The 20,412-nt window shown below is 49.4% G+C and overlaps 7 protein-coding genes across 7 annotated transcripts; 3 read left to right on the forward strand and 4 right to left on the reverse strand.

Moving 5' to 3' along the window:
• The first annotated feature begins 459 nt into the window (after positions 1-459).
• Positions 460-4,715, forward strand: BDV38DRAFT_167975 (HECT-type E3 ubiquitin-protein ligase). Its single transcript, XM_032051906.1, has 3 exons — positions 460-1,546; positions 1,609-3,696; positions 3,746-4,715. Exons 1-3 carry the CDS (start codon positions 988-990, stop codon positions 4,663-4,665), a joined length of 3,567 nt encoding a protein of 1,188 aa, XP_031910219.1. The 5' UTR covers positions 460-987; the 3' UTR covers positions 4,666-4,715.
• Positions 4,716-6,443: 1,728 nt separating this feature from the next.
• Positions 6,444-7,900, forward strand: BDV38DRAFT_286186 (zinc-dependent alcohol dehydrogenase family protein; the record flags this gene model as incomplete). Its single annotated transcript, XM_032060620.1, has 8 exons — positions 6,444-6,475; positions 6,538-6,607; positions 6,678-6,746; positions 6,809-6,824; positions 6,892-7,092; positions 7,148-7,293; positions 7,343-7,655; positions 7,707-7,900. 8 exons carry the CDS (start codon positions 6,444-6,446, stop codon positions 7,898-7,900), a joined length of 1,041 nt encoding a protein of 346 aa, XP_031910220.1.
• A 237-nt stretch (positions 7,901-8,137) lies between these two features.
• On the reverse strand, positions 8,138-9,532 carry BDV38DRAFT_168078 (uncharacterized protein). The gene is made up of 2 exons (XM_032051908.1): positions 9,010-9,532; positions 8,138-8,826 (listed from the first exon to the last, which is right to left on the reverse strand). The coding sequence occupies exons 1-2, from the start codon at positions 9,390-9,392 to the stop codon at positions 8,376-8,378; spliced, it is 834 nt and encodes a 277-aa protein (XP_031910221.1). The 5' UTR covers positions 9,393-9,532; the 3' UTR covers positions 8,138-8,375.
• A 1-nt stretch (position 9,533) lies between these two features.
• On the reverse strand, positions 9,534-11,696 carry BDV38DRAFT_168394 (RING-H2 finger protein). The gene is made up of 2 exons (XM_032051909.1): positions 10,866-11,696; positions 9,534-10,809 (listed from the first exon to the last, which is right to left on the reverse strand). Exons 1-2 carry the CDS (start codon positions 11,575-11,577, stop codon positions 10,055-10,057), a joined length of 1,467 nt encoding a protein of 488 aa, XP_031910222.1. The 5' UTR covers positions 11,578-11,696; the 3' UTR covers positions 9,534-10,054.
• Positions 11,661-12,458, reverse strand: BDV38DRAFT_168076 (uncharacterized protein). The gene has a single exon (XM_032051907.1). It carries the CDS (start codon positions 12,178-12,180, stop codon positions 11,767-11,769), a length of 414 nt encoding a protein of 137 aa, XP_031910223.1. The 5' UTR covers positions 12,181-12,458; the 3' UTR covers positions 11,661-11,766.
• Positions 12,459-15,049, forward strand: BDV38DRAFT_167684 (histone acetyltransferase NGG1). Its single transcript, XM_032051904.1, has 3 exons — positions 12,459-13,265; positions 13,388-13,836; positions 13,887-15,049. The coding sequence occupies exons 1-3, from the start codon at positions 12,737-12,739 to the stop codon at positions 14,868-14,870; spliced, it is 1,962 nt and encodes a 653-aa protein (XP_031910224.1). The 5' UTR covers positions 12,459-12,736; the 3' UTR covers positions 14,871-15,049.
• Positions 15,050-15,228: 179 nt separating this feature from the next.
• BDV38DRAFT_273822 (nitrogen permease regulating protein NPR2) lies at positions 15,229-18,944 on the reverse strand (the record flags this gene model as incomplete). Its single annotated transcript, XM_032057740.1, has 5 exons — positions 15,229-16,224; positions 16,278-16,414; positions 16,481-16,909; positions 16,977-17,078; positions 18,140-18,944. 5 exons carry the CDS (start codon positions 18,942-18,944, stop codon positions 15,229-15,231), a joined length of 2,469 nt encoding a protein of 822 aa, XP_031910225.1.
• Between the last annotated feature and the right edge of the window lie 1,468 nt (positions 18,945-20,412).

Consider the following 20,412-nt stretch of genomic DNA (forward strand, 5'->3'; position numbering starts at 1 on the left):
TGGAGCATCTCGTAGGTCATATAATGGGCAAGAGGGCCTGAGATCAATTCCGCGCACCGGCATATCACTTTGCAATGGCATGAATAGGAAGAAGTTGTGAGATAAATTTTCTCCAAGGAGAATGATACTCCGAAATTACCTCTGGCGGATGGAGAAGCAGAAGTAGATGGGCGGGTAGCGAATATGGTGTTTCAATTGCGAGACAGGTTTAATTGCACAGTGACACCCGTCCAATTAGTTAAGCATAGCCTTGATCTCTGTAGCGGGGATTGACAGTTAGTGAAGTGCGCAGGTTTTACCATTATGGAGACCTTTCAAGACGCCGAAAATAGTATCATCAGCGTCACATTGGCGCCCAACTAATTGCCCCGGCGTTCATGGACCGGCCACTCATAGGGCATAGTCAGCGTAGGAAGGTGGGTTGCCTAAGGCAGCCTGTCCTCTCCGGATCGCAACTTACAACTACGGTTTCACCTCCCTACTATGCGACCTCCCTAATCCGTCGTGCTTTCTCTACTACTACTTCAAATATTGCCTCGCTAGTCTAAGCGGCGTTTCCTTTTCTTTCCTTTTCTTTTCTTTATACCTGCAGGGTTTTGTCTTTGCTTGTACTACTAGTACATACTACTTTCTCCCCTCCCTCCCCCATTCTTGTTTACTTATCGACTCAAGCAACGAACTACAATACTAGAATCTCCACTTCGGTTGGTGGACTACACTCTTAACCTTTTTCCTTCCATGCCAAAGTTAGGTAGTGCACCATCGTTTATTTCTCGGCAATATCCGGTCCAGGTTATTACTACTAGTTTTACTTGACCTGGAACTGCGAAACGTGACCCCCCTGCTGCATCTTTTCGAACCACATCTCTGGGCGACAACCAAGATCTTGTTCCCTCTCATATCGTCCGCCCACCCGGTAACTTTCGTTTCATTGCCGGGATCAAATAAACTCAACAGCAAAAGTATTAATTTAACAAATGCGCCCATATGCCGCCGCGGACTACACGTAATCAATCCCACCCTTCAACTTTACATCCAAATGTCGTCGATTTAAATGCGCCCCTCCCTCCTTTGCCTACGGAGAGGGGCGCCCCATCGTCATTGCCCCATGAAGCTCAATTTCCGCCCTCCATGGTCGCAAATCTGGCAACCTCACCGCCACACCACTTTCAGCGTCGAGGACATTCTCGCTCGATCAGCCATCCATTCCCGTCGCCATTTTCCGGCAGAAGACGAAACAAGTCGATATCCAAGCGCGACTTTCTAGATTCTGACGACGATGACGACGAGGTCACGTATTTACCTGATCCCCTTTCCAGTAGCCCTCGGAAAGGTGCCCCGCGTTTGTCGCCCGGGGAGGAGTTGACGACGGGGAAGTGCATGACATGCAACTGCTCTGTCCGATGGCCCCGGAATCTCAATGTCTTTCGATGTACAGAATGCCTCACCGTCAATGATTTGGAACCGCAGAGAGGGTGCACCGAGTCGAGCGGGCATGCTCATCCAGGGAAGGACGACAAGCCATTGCCGACAATACCCAGGAAAGGTGCGCTCTAGCGTCTAACATTCTTCAATGCTTGTTGTCTAACTTCAATCTGTATGGTTTAGCTATTCCATTGTCCGTTGATCGAACGAAGGCTATCATCGATGAATGCATTTCGAGCTATCTCCGACAACTCTTGGATGGGCGGGGCCCACGAGCATGCCCCGGGGGAAGCCAGGCGGATAGGCATATCAACGGACAAGACGAAAATTCATCAAGATCCCCAGGTAAACCCTCTGGTTATCTCACCGAACCCCGGCCGGTGGATCCTCGGGGTCGTAGTGCGTCAGCGTCCAGTAGGTCTGGACGGCCCGATGTGGTGAATGGTACAGCAAATTACTTGAAACCTAATGCTGCTCCGTTTTCGTTACAAACCGAAGGAAGAGAATCTCATATGAGAAATCGGGATGTACAGAACACGCCAAAACGAGACCGTTCTCCACGTGAAGCTGGGCGACCATGCGATTATGCAGCCAGAGATAAGCCGAGTCGCCCTTACATATTTAGGGCGGTAGAAGAGTACATCATAACTTCATTCAAAGGCTGCGATTGCCTCAACGGCTCCTTCACTACGACACAACATGCACCACCGTCTACAAGTGAGTGCAGCCCTCTTAAACAAAAACCGGACAATAGTGTTACGCATGCACATCCGGTATTTGAACCAGATGCAAAGACTCTTCTCTTAGGAGATTTAGCCGAAAATTCTTCCTGGTGGATGAACGAAACCGAACAAATTAGATCTCATCACTTGAAAGAAAAACCAGCTGGTTCTGCAAGAGCTGTCAGCTCCAGGAGTCCCCGTATCAATTGGGCTGAACTGGCACACTGGTACCAGTTGATCATGACGGCAGGAGCGTCATGGGTCGAGCAGTGGTCAGGGCTGAAGCCTCATGACGCCCACGACGGAGATGATTGTACGAGAAATAAGAGGTGGGATGCTGTGGATAGGAGCCTCATTGATAGAGACTTCATGGAGTCGCGCTTGCACCTGCACAGGACACTTATGAAAGCTACCGAGAATCTCTTGAAGCGGCCCCGGCGGCCTTTGAAGCGACCAGAGGATGTTAGGTTCCTCTTGATGCTCCTGGTGAATCCATTGATATACTCGTCGAGTCAGCATGTTGCACTCCACCCTGGAGCCGCTTCTGCAGCCCGTAGTGACAGAAGACCATCTAATACGAAAGATACCGGTCATAGACCAGTGCCTCCTGATATCAAATCTCCCTCCAGACATCGGAGCGGAGGACCTGGTTACCACTCCGGCATCGTTAAGCGGATACTGGGTTTGTTAGCGAACTTACCTAATGACTGTCATCACTATCTTGTTTCTTGGTTTTCGCGGTTTTCAGCCGGGCAATTTGAAAAGCTTGTCGATCTCGTCGGCAGCTTCGTGACATATCGCTTGACTCGTCAACATGGACGGAAACGCAGCGAGTCTGCACAGCATGATGATGATTTAGTCCCAAGCTTTTCCAGCGCCGCCGGCAATACGCCAGCGGAATTGCACGCGGCCATTAATGGGAGAAGCACCAATAAACAGGCCACCGAGAAACGCGATCAGCCGGTGGTCTATAGTGATGACTGGCAGCTTCGGGCAGCAGCCAGAGTAATGTCACTTCTTTTCACTGCCAATAACGCGAACATTGCTCGCAAGCCGGATGGAATCCTCGGTCAGGAAGCAGGTTCTGCGGCCAAACCTCAAGGATACCGACGAGGGCAAATTGTCCCAGTTAGCGCATTCTATAATACATTGCTAGACTACTCGGACCTTGTGGCTGATTTTGAAGCCTGGGAGTCAAAGAGCATGAAATTCTCTTTCTGTCAATACCCATTCTTCCTTAGCATCTGGGCTAAGATTCATATACTTGAGCACGATGCACGCCGGCAAATGGAAGTCAAAGCCCGCGAAGCCTTCTTCAATAGCATATTGAGTCGGAAAGCGATCAGCCAGTATCTCTTGTTAAGAGTGCGACGCGATTGTTTAGTTGATGACAGTCTCCGAAGTGTTAGTGAAGTTGTAGGTTCGAGTCAAGAAGAGATTAAGAAGGGCCTCCGTATAGAATTTGTCGGTGAAGAGGGCGTGGACGCAGGCGGTCTCCGCAAGGAATGGTTCTTGTTGTTAGTCCGGGAGATTTTTGACCCTCATCACGGTAAGACAATCGTTGACCATGATTCATATTCGTACTAACATGGATGCAGGACTTTTTATCTACGACGAAGACTCGCAGTTTTGTTATTTCAATCCGTACTGCTTCGAATCATCGGAGCAGTTCTTTTTGGTCGGAGTTCTACTAGGACTAGCCATCTACAACTCCACAATTCTTGATATAAACCTTCCCCCTTTCGCGTTCAAGAAACTTTTGGCTGCGGCGCCGCAAACGACTGGACCACAGCCTGCAACAACACGGTCGACTTACAAGTGTAACCTCGATGACCTGGCTGAGTATCGACCGGCACTTGCAAAGGGCCTCCGAGCCCTTCTGGATTTCGAAGGAGATGTTGCGGAGACCTTCTGTTATGACTTCGTCGCTCAAATGGATCGCTATGGTGAAGTAGTTGCGGTGCCGCTCTGTGCTGGGGGCGACAAGCGGCCTGTTACAAATGCGAACCGACGGGAGTTTGTAGACTTGTATGTTCATTACCTGTTGGATACGGCCGTTACCAGACAGTTCGAGCCCTTCAAGCGTGGCTTCTTCACTGTTTGTGGCGGTAATGCGTTATCCCTCTTCCGCCCTGAGGAGATTGAACTTCTAGTACGCGGCTCAGACGAACCGTTGGACGTGGCGTCCTTACGGGCAGTTGCTACGTATGACAACTGGTCGGACCCCCGACCAGAGATGGTGCCGGTCGTGCAGTGGTTCTGGGATTTCTTCGAGCACACACAGCCGCAGGCACAGCGGAAGATACTATCGTTTATTACAGGCAGTGATCGTATTCCAGCCATGGGGGCAACAAGTCTCGTAATCCGGGTAGCCTGTCTCGGAGACGACTCGTCGCGATTCCCAACTGCACGTACATGTTTTAATATGTTAGGGTTGTATCGATATACTACACGGGAACAATTAGAGCAGAGGCTCTGGGGAGCAGTGCTCAACAGTGAGGGATTTGGACTGAAATAGACATGTCACTGGGCTGGTATCCCTGCGACGACTGGTTCCGACGTTCGTGATGACCATATTCCTATGCTAGAGGCGTTTATCCCCCTTGGTTAAAATATAACTAATAGTTTTGCCTGTCCATTGACTTGCTTTTTCCTTGCGAGGATCTCCATTGTACAGTATGGGTAGCATCAAGTAGGAGGATTTGAAACATAGACCGGGCCAGAACTGGGAAGTGATGCGTAATTCGATCAGGAGTAATGCACAGGCTGCAGTCGCCGTGCCCTCCGCTTTGCTGGGTTCTACTCGAACTGGATATATATTTCGTGTAAAATTTGGGTTTTCTCAAACTAGGGGCGCCGGGGTCATACGACCCAAGCCACAAGCCACAAGCCACAAGCATCAACTCGAGCTACTCTGCATGTCCTGTTGGCAGTACTATTGTAACTGCTTTTAGGGCTTCCGCTGTGGTCTTGTTATCATTGACTGGAAGCTCGCCTTGGTAGCACCTCTTAGGTTTTTTTTTTTTTTTTTTTGACAACGAGAAAAAGCCTCTTGTTGACGGGAAGTGGCAGTAAGGACCAACCTAAGAGCTAAGGTTGTGGTGGGGAAAAAATAATAAAGTGGAGCAGCCGTGAAGTGTGTTTGCGGTTTGGATTTTCGGAGGCATATACGTACATACATGCTGCGTACAAGCGCGCGCGTGTCCCCTGTCCAGAACCATGGACGCTTCGGCGGATGATATCAGTAATTGTGGTGGTGGTGGTGGTGGTCAGGGTCCGGTACCTCGAGAAAAGCTTCTGACATGGAAATCCAGCCTCAGCCCCATCAGGAACCAAATCGTTTCGATAGGGTGGTTCCTGGAGGTTCTCTCTCTTCTCCTTTCGCTGGCTTTCTCTCCTCGTGTGCCTTGTTTGGGGGTTTAATGAGGTTATTTGCGGGACGCGAAGTGGGGGAGTGAAGTCATGGGACGACGATGCGAGTCTAGTGCACCCGTCCATACTCCATCGTACTAGTAGTAAGTAGGTAGATTGTTTTAGTGGTTTTTTGTTTGCGACGGACCGAGTGGGGCCGAGTTCTGGCTGATTCTATGAAGTCATTTCTGGTCTTGTCGTCGCTTTGACCCTCTTCCAATGTGTTTGTAGTTTTGTCCTTCTTGTTCTCTGGTAATCACCACCACACTAGACGGTAAGCGGGGGGAATTAAGATCGAGTAGGAGTAGTAGGTATTGTATCCAGTAGAGAGAGGGTATCGTCCCTGGTCAGGTGCGGTATTAATGGAATACTTTGACCAAACAGGTGGTTAGAAATAAGGCATCGATACGACTAGGACCGAATTAGGCGCATCTTCCAGCGCTTTCTGACGTTTGAGAAACAGTCAACTGATGGGACCCACTCGTTGAGATCCCACCGGGATTGGCCGAATGGACCGGAGGACAGTGAACCTGGTAGTAGGTAAGAAGTATAGTACGTACTGTGTGTACTGGATAGTAACAGGTGTTTGGACTCGTACCTCCTCGGTGAAACTGACTTCATTCCCCTCAGTTCCCCTCTATCCTCACGGCTCCAGCGATACATTCAAATATCTCCTCTTTCCCTCTCTTTCCCTCCTCTCCTCTCGCTTTTCTTTCTTCATTCTCATCTTCAGTCAATCAATCATCATATCCTTAACCTGAACACTCCCCTTCCTTACCTGTCTCTCTCCCTCTTCGATATCCTTGTAAGAGCCCCCTCCCTTGGCAATTAATCGGCCATACAACAGGCTATCGCTGACTCTCTCCAGAACGACAATCATCCACCATGTCTCTTCCTCAGACCATGAAGGCTCTCAGGTAACGACTGACCCCTAGTGTCCTCGCACGACCAATTGGCCAATGCTAATCATCCATATCAGATATGAGCAGCCTGAGAAGCATGCCGTTGTTGACGTTCCCCTTCCTAAGCTCCGTGACAATGATGTCTTGGTATGTGCGAGTTGTTTTTGGTAGTCATACGGCTGGTCGTGCAAAATAGTTTGTTGACGGATTGCTATAGGTCAAGGTCAAGGCTTGCGGTGTTTGTGGTACTGACCTGCACATCCACGAGGGTCAATTCATTGCCAAGGTATGATTCCTAGCTGTCCACCCAACGTTTAATTCATTGAGCCTTTGCTGATCCTGTGCTAGTTTCCCTTGGTTCCTGGTATGTCAAGGACTTCACGTCGCCATGTCCCGTCGTGGTATACAAATATACTGATATGGGTGGTCAGGTCACGAAACTGTTGGTGTCGTCGCGGCTGTTGGCCCTAAGGTCAAAGGCTTCGAAGTCGGTGAGCGGGTCGTCGCCGACAACTCGGAACTATGTGGCGAATGCTTCTACTGCCGCCGTGGAGACGAGTTGTTCTGTGAGCACTTCGAGGCTCACGGTGTCACCATGAACGGTGGCTTTGCCGAGTACTGCGCCTATCCTGGTAGGTAGTGGCAGAACCTTGGAACAACTGCCATGTCATCGCTGACTCTCTGTAGCTGGCAGGGTATTCAAGATCAAGAACCTCTCTGATGTCGATGCCACCCTTCTCGAGCCCGCCTCGTGCGCCGCTCACGGCTTGGACAAGATCGCTCCTAAGATGGGCTCTTCCGTCCTATTATTCGGTGCTGGTCCCACCGGCCTTGTAAGTTGATTTATATCCGAGAGACTGTTCCACATCTAACATGCAACAGATCCTCGCTCAGTTGCTCCGCCAGTGCGGTGGATGCCGTGTTGTTGTGGCCGCTCCCGAAGGTCTGAAGATGGACCTGGCCAAGTCCCTCGAAGCTGGTGATGAATATGTCGCTCTGTCCCGTCAGGACCCCAGCGCGCAGTTCGAGAAGCTGAAGAAGGAGAACCCCTACGGTTTCGACATTGTCGTGGAAGCCACTGGCAGTGTCAAGATCCTCGAGGACTCCATCAACTATGTCCGCCGTGGCGGTAAGCTTGTCGTGTACGGTGTGTACAACAACGAGGCCCGCGTTTCCTGGCCTCCTAGCAAGATCTGTAAGTATTCCTTCCACTTATGCAGTGAGCAACGACTAATACTGGGTGTAGTCGGCGACGAGATCACTATCCTCGGAAGTTTCTCCGAGACCTACAAGTTCCCCGCTGCCATTGACTACCTTGACTCCGGCAAGGTGAAGGTCAAGGGCATCGTGAACAAGGTGTTCAAGCTTGAAGAGTGGGAGCAGTGCTTGGAGTCGATGAGGAACAAGTCTGCTATCAAGGCGGCTATCACTTTTGACTAGATTCTTGTATATATAGATACCACCGATTTATGAGTAATGAATGGTTATATGTGATGTACGGGGCTTTCCATCTTAAATGGTAGTGGGTTGAGGACCCTGAGGGCAACCCCCAAGGTACTGACCTTATCATGACGTTATTTACCCATCACCCGGGCCTGATCGTCGCGGTTTAGTATGGTCGATAACCAAGTGAACATCTGAGTTCCATCTTAGAGCCTGATAACACATTAATTGGTACACGATCACCACATATATGATCTATCCACCTCAACCCTATATGGTACATGAAAGAACGCAAAGCTCCATATATTGTAACAAACAGAAATTAGTAGTACAGACAAGCCAGCTTGCACAGGCAAACCAAACCTAAGAAATATCCCACGTAAAGGCTCCCACGTAAAGGCTCAACTGTTGACATGGTACCATGCATAACCCCAAAGAAACAACAGCATGAAAAGGAAAAAACGAAACCAACTCAAGCAAACTTATCATGCTTCCCCCTAACCCTAACATCCAGCACCTCCTCATGAAAATTCCCTTCCTTCCTCGCCTTCTTCAACCTCCTCACCTCATCATCATCCAGTCTTCGCCCGACAATCTCCTCCAACTCCTTCCGACTAATTTTCTCCTTCGCCTTTGTCTCCTTACTGGCCTTAATCCGCGGCTTGAACCGCGCTTGCATGCGAATCCTCATCGTCGTCTCAAACGAGAGACTCGTCGCATCACCCCGAACCTCAACCACACTCCCACTCGCCGCCTTACTCGACTTCCCCTCCGTAACAGAAACAAATGTCTCCTTATCACCACCACCAGTCTGCAGACAGAACGACCCAGGCACCTCGGACGGAATAACAACAAACGATTCCTGATGCGAAATAGCCGATGACGCGGCACTCAGGATTCCATAATTGTCGCAGCCCAAATACCTAATCTCAGACATTAGCCAACCTTTCCTTCATTCCCCCCTCAAAACGGGATAAGACAACAACACACAAAAACCAACAACAACAACAACAATAACAATAACAATAACAATAACAACAACAACCTCCCAAAACAAAATAAAGAAAATGAAAAAAAGGAAAAAAACAAAAGAAAGGAAAACATACTTCCCATGCTGCCCCTTAAAGCTAATCCCCTCCGTGCCCGCAACCTTAGTCGCAACCCAAACCTGCCTAACATCATGCGGCTCTGCCGTGCCCGGATCCCCCTCAATCAGATTCTCTATCTCACTCGCGAAGACCTTCCCATTGGCGTCGCTGGCTATGCAGGTCGGAGGGTCTGAGGGGAGAACGATGATGACGGGTCCCGCAATGTCCGAGGGCGCGTCCGCTGATACCCAGCTTTGGTCTTCGGCTGTGGATTCTTGCTCGGCGGTTTCTTCTTGCGTGGGTTTCGTGGTGGTGGTAGTTGGTTTGCTCGGTGGGTAGGGCGCGCTGCGCTTTTTGGCCTTTTTGGGCTTGTCGCCCTTGAAGGTTAGTGGTTTTACCATTTTTTTTTTCTTGTATCTCTTTATTTCTGGTTCTATTATTTGGGAGGATGGAGGAGAGAGGAAGGAAGAAGAGGAGTTGAGGGGAGGAGGTTTGGAGGTGGTCGTGTTTTGGGTAGTTGGAGGAGGTGAAAGGAGTGCGTTTTGGTGGAGAAGATTTATTTATTTTATCTTATCGATAAGCGCGTGGAGTGACGTAGACGGAGTTGGTAAATTCTGGAGGGGTGTACGAAGTATACCCTATTGCATATTTTGAATACTACATTGAGCTGTCGAGTCGATTAGATAGTACATGGCGACTCTTTTCTTATTATCTGTGGGATTTGAGTGTATTCTATACAAAGCGCATCTTTATCCTTGCTCGACTATGGCTAACTATTCTCTATGCCCCGTACAAGAGAACGATAACCAATATTAGATTCATCACTTGTAGCATAATAGAGAATAGCCCGGATCCTTTTCCTGATTCCAATGCTATTATTTGTTCTACTAAAAAGAAGAATGTTTAAGAGAAGATAAAAACCTCAAGACCCAAAACTAAAAGCTGGAGATCTATGTATTATATATGACCTATACCAAGAAAACAAAGAGCCAAACATGCAGGGTATCATAACGTTTATCCATCAAATACAGCCACAGAAACCAACCCCTGAACAAAAACCAACTCAAGCCGAATTCGCCCTCCGCATCATGAAATCGCGATGAACTACTCTATTGGTGATAGGCGTCGGGTAATACCCTGGCGGCAAAACACTCTTCTTGCACATCGGACATAGACAGCTATTCCGCGTCAGCGACGCATCGATGCACTCGACGTGGAAGATATGACCGCAGGTGAGTTCGCGGACAGTAGACTCATGCGGGATGAAGTCCTCGAGACAGATGGCACATGTGGTTTGCGAGTGGCTCAGTCTCTTAAGCTTGGGAGGGCGGCCTTTGGCACAGGTATTAATTGACGACGAACAGGACGGCGCGCTGGGGGAGCTGTCGGCGTCGCCCGGCGAGTGTTCGTCGCCGGACTCTTCTTTTTCTTGGCTTTCTTTCTTGTCATCCCGTACCTCGGTCGCTGTAATGGCGTCGGGGCTTGTGTCTGTTCCCTCCTTTTTCTCCGTGCATTCTTGGAGTTCCTTGGATCGTAAAGAACTCTTGTTGTTGGGCTCAGGAGTGTCACCCAAAGCGCTCCAATCCGGATATGTGTATATTGGCAGTGTATCTAAGATCTCCTGTGGGACTTTCATGAGGTGCAAACCCAACATCTCCATGTCTGCCTCTCCAGACTCAATCCTCTGCTGCAGCCTCTCCCGGCGCCTCTTCTGTACCAATTGATAGCAAAGTAGAACAGTCATGCTGAGAACCAATATTGTCCCTAGGATGGCAAGAATGAACCCCCAGAGACTGGGCATTTTGCCTTGAGCCCTTTCTATGGACCACCTGTTAGCATTCGTCATGGATGAATAACCGAATTCTTAATCCTACCAAAATCAATAAGGCTCAGCAGCCGTATGTCGGGCTGACCTGTCACGGATGCGGAAGCATTGTGACCATTGTGCGCATAGCTTGTGTTCCCCGGATACCACGCCAGCTGATTCATGAGGGTCACACCCGCCGGACCAGGGATCGCATACACGGGGAGGATATTTGGGTTCTTCCAATCCTCACCGTCTCTCAATGACCACGTCGGATCTTCATTTGGTGGCGGTTTGGTATTGTTGCTCCCAGGCAAGAAGAATACCAGCGCATCGGAACCTACACGCTGCGAGGCGTCGATGAAGGACTCAGCACACTCAGCGTTCACCCACGGCGCAAGGCCAATGGTCTGAAACCTGAATCTATCCACGTCGGGATGGCGGGTGACATGGGTGGGTATGAATGGAGCGGTGAGATTGTTGCATGAATCCTCAACATCGAGACTAGGAACGAACAAGAGCCCTCGTATTGGGGCATTTCCTGGAGTATCCTGGGAGGACAGTGTCTGAACCGTACCATCCACTACGAAACGGAAGCTCGCGCTGTCCTGTCGTTCAATGTAAGAATTTCCTTTCAGACAACATGTGGAGATTCTTGAGACGTACGTTGGCCGACGGAGTAGTGTTCGTCGCTCTCCCTGGACCTGGAAAGAGTGTGGCAGCCGTGGTGAGAGATTTCGCAGCAGCAGGCGGGGACATTGTTGGTGTTTTGTTTCTCGCATATACTGCGGAAGGTGGATTCAGTTCCAATCAACGGTGTCGAAGACAATGGCACAGCGCTTTTGAAAGTAACAATCATATGGACCATACACATGGCGAAGCAACAAGAACTGCCTTACAACAGAAAAAACTGCGGCTTAGAGATGAAACAAACAAAACATCTTGATTGAGTTGCGCGGTCGAGGCAAGATCTAAAGTATTGCGGCCAAATCAGGAATGTAAGGATTGAATTCGATGGTTTCAAGCGGAATGTCTGACAGGTCGCATGGTTGGCCGTGATGGTCGCTTCCACTGCTGACACACCATGTAAAGTGGTTGCGGTGAAGAGAAAAATTTTTCTCCCTGTCCTTGTATAGAGGTTGTGTTCCTCCCTTGGGTCCTGTTGAACCCGGTCTTTTCTCCATGCCACGGCCTTCGGGTTGCCGTTCGCAGTTGGACCGCATGACGTTTTCGGATATCTCCGCCGTCAGTGTGACGAGCCATACACATACCCACAACAAAAAAAGGTACAAGAGAGACAAAAAAATGGAAGTAACGCACCTCGCCACCTGGAATGTTGACCAGTGAAGAAACCTATCTCGTAGAATAGATAAGAATGCGGCCATCCATCCCAGTAGTATGTATGTGCATCCCTAGCGAGCGGCATAGGGCGAACAGAGCCACCTGCCTTGCATTATTGGTGGCTTTGATTTTGCAGGAGGGACTATGAATCGTCTAGTCATGATACCCATAGATGTAACACGGGCCAACTCTTGGTAATACTGGCAGCATTGGCAGATAAACAGTAGTATTTCAGTTTAGTATTTTGAGTCTCCACTTGCCAATCGCTTGCTATTTTTGGCCATCGCTGATCAAGATCATCGATTATCTAATCACGTGTATTCATGTGACCTCACGTGCCAAGTCTGGGGAAACATCGCGATATCCCGATGATGATGGAGTACAGAAGAGAACACGGTCAGAGCCTATTGCAGGGCTTATCTTCATGGACTGCGACCATTTAACGAAGCGCACTCCATAAACCCTATAAATCGAACGAACTATACGTCAGACCCCTCCCGGAATTCCAATACTATGGGATATTAAACCCATCCAAAACAAACATACAGCTACACAACCCACTTCTGAAGTTTAGACACCTTTTCGGGTCATCATCACATCATGCCCTCCGCAAGCAAAGGCAAAGGCAAAGGCCGTGAAGCGCGCCCCTCTCGAAGCCGAAACACCACACCCAACTCGAGTTTCAGTGCCCCGACCGCCGCCCCTGTATCCAGCTACCTCGACAATGATGTATCGAAACTGCTCGTGCCAGTTACCGCGCAATATGGAGAGATCCTGGATCGGATGGGCGGCGTTGGACCTATTCCGGACTCGAAGTCCCTAGAGACATTGATGGAGCATCTGAAGACACTCAGTCAGCTGGCAGAAGCTCGTAGCGATGCATGCGATGCTGGCATCAGAGAGCTGTCTCAAAAGCGAAAGGAGGTAGTGGAGGAGCCCGAGCACGATGGTGACCGCCCGAAAATGAAGCGTGAGGCTGATGACGAAGAGGAGGAATCGAAAGCGCCCAAGGGAGGGAAATTAAAGAAGCGCAAAGAACGGGGCAGCAGTTCAAAGGAAGATCGCCCGTTAGCTCATGGAGCTCATGAACTTTCTCGACAAGATGGTGCGGAAACCAAAGTGGAGGGTGGTAAGTTGACACTCCTCACATTCACCTTAACTGCAGTCCAGCCCCGTCGCTCACAGGCCGAGTCCCTTCCGATTTATGGCACCGCTATGTTGCAGTCACAGGCTAATATTTAATTGCTTTAGCTGCATCGCCTATATCTAAAAAGTCGAAGAGTACTTCGTCACTGTCGCCGCCGGAACCCAATTCCCCCAAAGTGAAGGCTGATATAGAAGCTCAAGCTCCCGGATCACCCATGTCGGACGATAGCTCAGATTCGCATCAGCCTGAGCCAGCTCCAGCTGTGCCACAAATCCAAGTCTTTGGTCCAAATCCCGTGAAATTTGACGATCCGACTATATACCATATACGCGATGTCACTCCTGACATGACCGATGACGAAAGGAAAGAAATCTACAGCGTCACTCGTTTTCCGGCCAGTGATTTAAGTCACATGATGGCTGGGATAGCTCCAGATAAAGACTACAGCAACGCCAAGCCTACAAACCAGGTCAGCGCGAATACATTCCTCGCCTACGTTGAACCATATGTCCGCCCGTTGATGGAGGAAGACATTGCTTTCCTCAAAGAGAAGGTTTGTTCCCTTAGTTGTTGCCAAAAACGCCTTGTAGCTAACTGGCACAGGGCGATCGAGCGACACCGTTCATCATGCCTCGACGTGGGAAGAGACACTACAATGAGATCTGGGCCGACGAGGATGGGCTGATGAATGTTGACCAGAACGGCAACAAGGAACGTCTGCCCTTGAACCAGGGACGTGGAAACATCGATCAGGTGACAGACGAGACTATGGAAACTGACAAGGTCTCGGTTGGTCCATTAGTTAGCCGGCTTTATTCTCTCCTACGATACGAACACCGCGCTCCCGACGAAAACCCTGGCACCAACGGCACAGTCAACGGGGAATTACCGAACGGTTCTTCACTCGGCGACGCAATGGACCTCGACCACCCCATTGGAGGTGACCCAGAAAGCAAACCACAATCTTCCGCGACATCATTCCCCGATGCATCCCCAAGCGGCTTCAAAGTGCCTGCCGCGAAGCTGGACCACGCTCAACTCGATGAGCGCCTCAAAGCAGAACTCCGTCACGTCGGCTTCCTAGGCGCCGAGGACAATCCTGATTACGACGCTCATTATGACGACGACATCGCTCAGCGACTACGTCTTCTGCAAAGCGAACTAAAGAAGCAGATGATCGTCAACAGTGCCCGAAAAGCAAGACTCCTAGAAATTGCCCGTGAACGCATGGCGTACCAGGAGTACATGACCATCCACGATGATCTGGACTCACAGGTACAACAGGCCTATCTCAAGCGTACCCGGACATTAGGGAAGAGCAAGAAAGGTTCCCAGGCTAAGCACAGGCCAGGCGGAGCCGGCGGCGGCAGCCACGTTGTTAGTGCCGCTGGTGTGAGCCGTCCCGCCATCGGCGACGTCGCTCGTACTCTCATGGACCGACGCAAGCGCTGGCGTGACTGTATCGGACCGATTTTCAAAGATTGCAAGACTTCTGTGCCGAGGAATAATGAGTCGGTCTTTGACCCGTCGCTCATGTCTGAGTACGAGAAGGCAGAAGTTGAAGGTTGGGATGAGGAGCAGGAGTGATCTGGTTTCTTCGCTTGCTCCTCATGCAACTAACCCTATACTGTGTTTATTTTTTATTTTAAATTTTCTATGTACATTTCAGATGCCCTTTCTAATTTCGGGTACGTTTGCTTTGCATGGTGATCCAAACCGGGAATTGGGTATCATTAAAGTCGTAGGTTTGATTTGAGCGTCGATTATGAGGGCTTTATGTGTTTGGCGTTGGGGTTTACACTAGAAGGAGGGTACACGTTCATCTCAGATGTGCTCAATAGTAACGAAGATTTAAATATCAACGATGTTCTTCAATCCAAGGCATTCATTTATTGGGTATCATTAAATCCTAGTAAAGAAACAGATAGGTTTAACCGGAGAAAGGTCATCGGTGTATGATTAACACCTCCCCGGGATACCGCTTCAATCTAGCGGTAAACTCCTTTTCGCTAATTTCCAGTTCAGTGCATATTTGATCAAAGCAATGCATTCCATCGAGGTATTTGGACATAGTCTTATCGTCGATGTAGTCTTCGTCGTCCTCATCTTCGATCACTGTTCCTGGACGACTTCCGCTGTGCACGGAGGTCGAAGGTCCATCATGTTGGTGCGCGGCGATGGGTGCCGAATCATCCCCCACACTTGAGGCATAGGGACTATTGGTCCCTGTCCCAGGGCCTCTAGATGATGGACCGGAGTGAGTGTGATAATGGTGGTGATGGTGATATTTCGAGGGTGGAGCAGGGCATCCTGTCGCGTAAGCGTATTTGTGCACACGGTATAGGAACCCTTTGATGATGCCAAACGTGATGAAGCGACGAATGTCGATATGAGCTAGTTGTCGGCTATGGTGCATATACCATTGCTTGACGCTTTGGCCTTGTTTGAGGCTGGCGTAAAGCTCGACTAATCCGACTCCGTCAACTACCTCTCTTTCCGGTTGGTCCTCTATTGTCGCGGCCGTGCTACCTGGCGCTGTGATGGTAGGATCTGGACTAGGGCTCCCGGGACTAACACTTCCATTGCTGCTGGCTATATCGACGCTGGCAGTAGTGCCTGTGACGATTTCACCGAGGGGCGGCCATACAGCGTCTGGGTCGTAGCTTCGGGTAGGGTTCGTGAAGGTTGATGCGGCAGCAGGGGATGCAAAGAGTGTGTTGACATAGCGTGCGCATTCTCGCTGCATGTTCTCATTTGACGCAATCATGGAGCTAAATTGAGCTGTGGGGGCGTAAATTGCAGAGAATGAAAAGATGTCGAGGAGGAAGAGACAATTGTAGTAGAGCAAGTGCCGGATTGCGCGGCAGGTGAGAGAGAAGTCTGTGTCAGCAAGGATGGAGATTATGCGGATACTGTTGACGCCGTTGATATGAGGGACGATCTGCATCATGTTAAACCTGTGCCAGAGCCATCTTAATGTTGTGGGAGGCATACTCGTTGCATTGTGAGATCCCAATTCTCATCCATGAAGGTTTGGTATCGAACAGTGAACAAGGGGACGTGCCAGGCTTTGACAGACGGAGGAGAGGGGTAGATAGGGAATAGCTTGATATTCAACGTATTTAATTCGTCTGTATCATTCAAGTCAGCAATTTGGCCTCCTTTCATCTCCTCCCCCTCTGTAGTAAGGCGCGTACCGATAGGAATCATGCATTCGCAATAGTTATTTAGATCCTCCATCAATGTCTCACACAAGCTATAAACTTTCCCCTCGCCACTTTTTGAGTGATCCCTGGATAGGAATTGGCCTTGCTCCTCCAACCCATGCATCAGGTCCGCAAGTTTCTGGACCACACTCTTGTACGTGCTAAAATCTTCTTCCTCCGCCAGCACGATGCAAAAATTAAAGATGAATTCGTTGCGGTCATATCGGAGAGATTTCATGCAGATCGGGTAACCAAGTATCCGGTATCCGTTTGTGCAAACCTGCATCAAGTTTCCGCATAGCTCCTGACGGGGAATCACGAAGAAGGAGATGTCTGAAAAGGTCAGGAAGAGGGGCTGCGACGGAGCGGTCGCTGAGGGAACTATCGCGCCATCAGGAACTTGGTGGACGACCTTAGGTCCTAAAAATTGTAGCGATCAATTGACTGCCTTGCTTGAAAGCTAAGTGAGGTTGAAAGATTTGCTTACCCTCCTGGGTGTCGAACTTGCTGTAGAAGATCGCTTTGATCATGGTGGTTGTAGAGGTGACGAGTGGGAAAGAAGGTGGGGGGGGGGGGTTGGTCGCAAGTGCTATAGTAAGCCTGATAGCATCATTTTAAGGGTGTAATTGCATCATAGCATAAGCACATTCTCTGTTACCGGCGCAAAGAATCAAGGTGATGTTGTCGGTGTGAAGGAGGTGGAGAGGGATTATCGCGGGGAGCTCTAACTACCAAGGAGTGGAGACTTGAAGGAGCTCCAATACCCCGTGACAGAGTTAACGCCCACTTTATCACGGGCAATCTAGATCTATACTATAACGGGGAAATCCTCGTGCGACCTAGATCTACAGGTGTAATAAGGGAACATAATGACACCAAAACTAGGCTTCATTAGCTAGTCATTATTCCTATACAAGGAGGTAGGTAACATAATGTACCTAAGCGGAGCCAATCGCCAGTCTCCCTGTGCCTGGCAGCTGTCACTCAAGGAGCCATAGTTATCCTATCCTGCTGAACAACTTAGTCATCCCAGAGGAGGGTGAACTTGGTTATATATATCGTACCGGAGTAGTTTCCGAGTGCGAGTGAACCGGAAATGGACCGTCAGATTGTTGTTATCAGCCAGGAGACCCTGAAGAGACCAAATGACCGAAAAGGAGATAGGACGCAACGGGCTGTTTGAAGGCAGAACTACGGATATGAATGTATCTCGGCGAAGTCACTTTCTGGACGAAGAATACCAATGGCCATTTTATGCAATGCTGTAATGAGATACGACATAGACAGGAGGGGTATTAGAGGAATCGACGGGAGGGCTAAACGCAAGGAAATCTATAACAATCAGCGGTCGGGAAAAGTGAGAGAAAGAAGCCTAATCGCGGTCCACAGTAACGATCGAACAGAGTATTACGCCCTGTGTAGATGGGGACAAGAGAGAAGAAACCGCCGCTGATGCGCCATAAATGCACCTAGATGGAAAACATGCCTGCCTGCTAAAACTTGAAAAACTGCAAGGATACGCAAAGAAAGAAATCGAACTGAGCCTCATTCCGGGTGGGTCTTATCGTGCGGTTCCGGATGGAGAATGAGGAGGGCGTCGAATCGAAGTGCTCGCTGCAAGCAAGCTGGACGTTGGCGGAAGGATGATACGTTCTGAGAGCGACACGGATCGTCTAGCGCCTGTCCTACTACTAAGGTATGGCATGTCATACAAGAAATCCAACGGTTGGCCTCTTCGAATCGCATTGATCACGTCGGCGTAACTTCCTCGCTCGCCAGCTTCCTTCAGCCATTGCTCCCAGTCCTCGTCTAGCGGAACATTGGCGCCTCGTGCGCGGGCGGCACTTGCTGCAAGGAGACGATGATTCAGTTCCACGCCACAGCTTTCCATTTCCTCGTCGCTCGAGTCTTCTTCAACCTTCCGAGGTACATCACAGTCGACACCGCGGTCATCAATGGTGTCAGTCACAGGAACGAAGTGCTCGCGTGCTTCGGCCTTGACCTCTGGTTCTCGCACCCGTTCTGGACCATCTTCAAAATGAACTTGGATTGAAGGCAGCGGGGATGGCGACGCTGGTCGGACACCATTGGCCGTCGTATCTTGTACCTTGATACCCTCTTCTTTCTCATACCGCTCCCGTGCCGACTTGGTACCTTCCCAGCGACACAGCGAAGATATCTCGGCCTCCGTTAAACCGAGCTCGTCAAAGACTCTAAAAAGTCGGCGATGCCAAGGAAACCGACTCAGCCGCATGCGATGTGGACCATAGGAATAATCAAGGCCAGGATATTGAGCTTCAACGGTGTCTAGCGATCCATAGAAAGTCGAGGTTTCGATCCGAACTTCGGGGACGAGGTTACGGGTGATATGAGCGGAGAATGTCGCTGGATCGCTCGTGCGCGGGCGCGGAAAGGTTGCATTGTGCACAATCTGAGCCAGGGAAGGTTTGTGCATGGTGAAGGGACGTCAAACTGTACGATATTGCGTAGGAAGAGTATGCGACAGAAGTAGTTGGTGATTAAACCGTATCAGATGTCCGATAGAAGTTCAAGGGTTGGGATAAGAGGGTCGGGGATCGGGTGAGAGGCACGGCTTCAAGGGTTGTTGGTAACTTCCACAAGAAGATAAACAAGAAAAAGTCCCAGTTGACAGGGATTTAGAACCGCCTGCTATATTTAGGAGAAAAAGGAATAGAAACGGGAAGAGCAAGTGAAATAACAAATTCCAGATTCCCAACTGCCCTGTTTGCGGAAGGGAGCGAGATGGGGATCGCCAATTCAATAGTAGGAAAATGACGGACAAATAGCGATCTAGAATACCAGATCTCACTAGAGTTTCAGCTGGCTGATTCGCGTCGTCAGGAGAACCTCGGCCAGACACAACAAATACGGGATCTTCCAATGAGCAAGCGTAGAGATCAATGGGGGGATGTCCAACGCATACAACCGTGCAGTAGTGGTAGGTGATGTGTCAATAGTTCACTTCTTGCTTATAGATTGGGTGATGGCAATGGTTATCGGGTGGGAAGAATCAGACTCAGAATCAGACGATGAATGCCTTAGAGGTATGATGTATGTCGGTAGCCGTCTTTCCTTTCCTTTCCTCTCCTCTTTTTGTTGTTTTTCAATTTTTTTCTTTATTATTATTATCTTCTCCTTCACAAATGAAAGGACCTTCGTAGCCCCTGGGACAGGATAATGTGAAACTTCTCCACGAAGCTTTGGCCTCAGGCACAAGTGGCGACCCAAAGCTAAAAGGAAAAAAAAAATAAATAAATAAATAAAGAAAAATAAAGAAAAAGGAAAATTTCCGTCTCCTGAACTAGAAGACAGAAATACCCATGACGGTACTTAGTAGGACGAGGAGGATGTCAATCAAATGCAGCTGACAGACGAGTGATTGAAAATTATGAATTACTATAGTAGTAGTTGAAACTGTAGGAGACAAATTAGAAGAAAAAAAAAAACTCCCCAAAACGGAGCGACGTGTCTATTATATATGAGAATTTTCATCTGAAAATGAACAATCATGATGTCTGCTGACAACACCGTCATGCATGCATGGAACAGCGCATAAGGAACAATTGCGTGGAGTATTCTTGACTAGCGACTGTGAGTGAGTTAGCCAACTTTAATTCCGGGACAACAGAATAACGCTTCTCCGTCCATAAAAGCCCTGAACAAAAGACTGTGTTGGCGAGCGGGTCTCTCATCCACTCTCGCCTCGCGCTGGTCGCCTGCAAGGCCACTTGGTCGACGATCCGACTCCGGTGGTCTAGGTTTCAGGCAGGGGCCCATGTAGGTACTTGAATGGAAGAGTCTTAACGGGGCGAAGAGGCGAAAAGGGCTATTGATAGGAAGGTCTAGACACTGGACAGGGAGTACTGTCTTGGTAGTAGCTGGGGTCGTTGCAGTTGTTCCAA

Source organism: Aspergillus pseudotamarii, assembly GCF_009193445.1.
Source record: "Aspergillus pseudotamarii strain CBS 117625 unplaced genomic scaffold BDV38scaffold_57, whole genome shotgun sequence".
Lineage (NCBI taxonomy): Eukaryota > Fungi > Ascomycota > Eurotiomycetes > Eurotiales > Aspergillaceae > Aspergillus > Aspergillus pseudotamarii.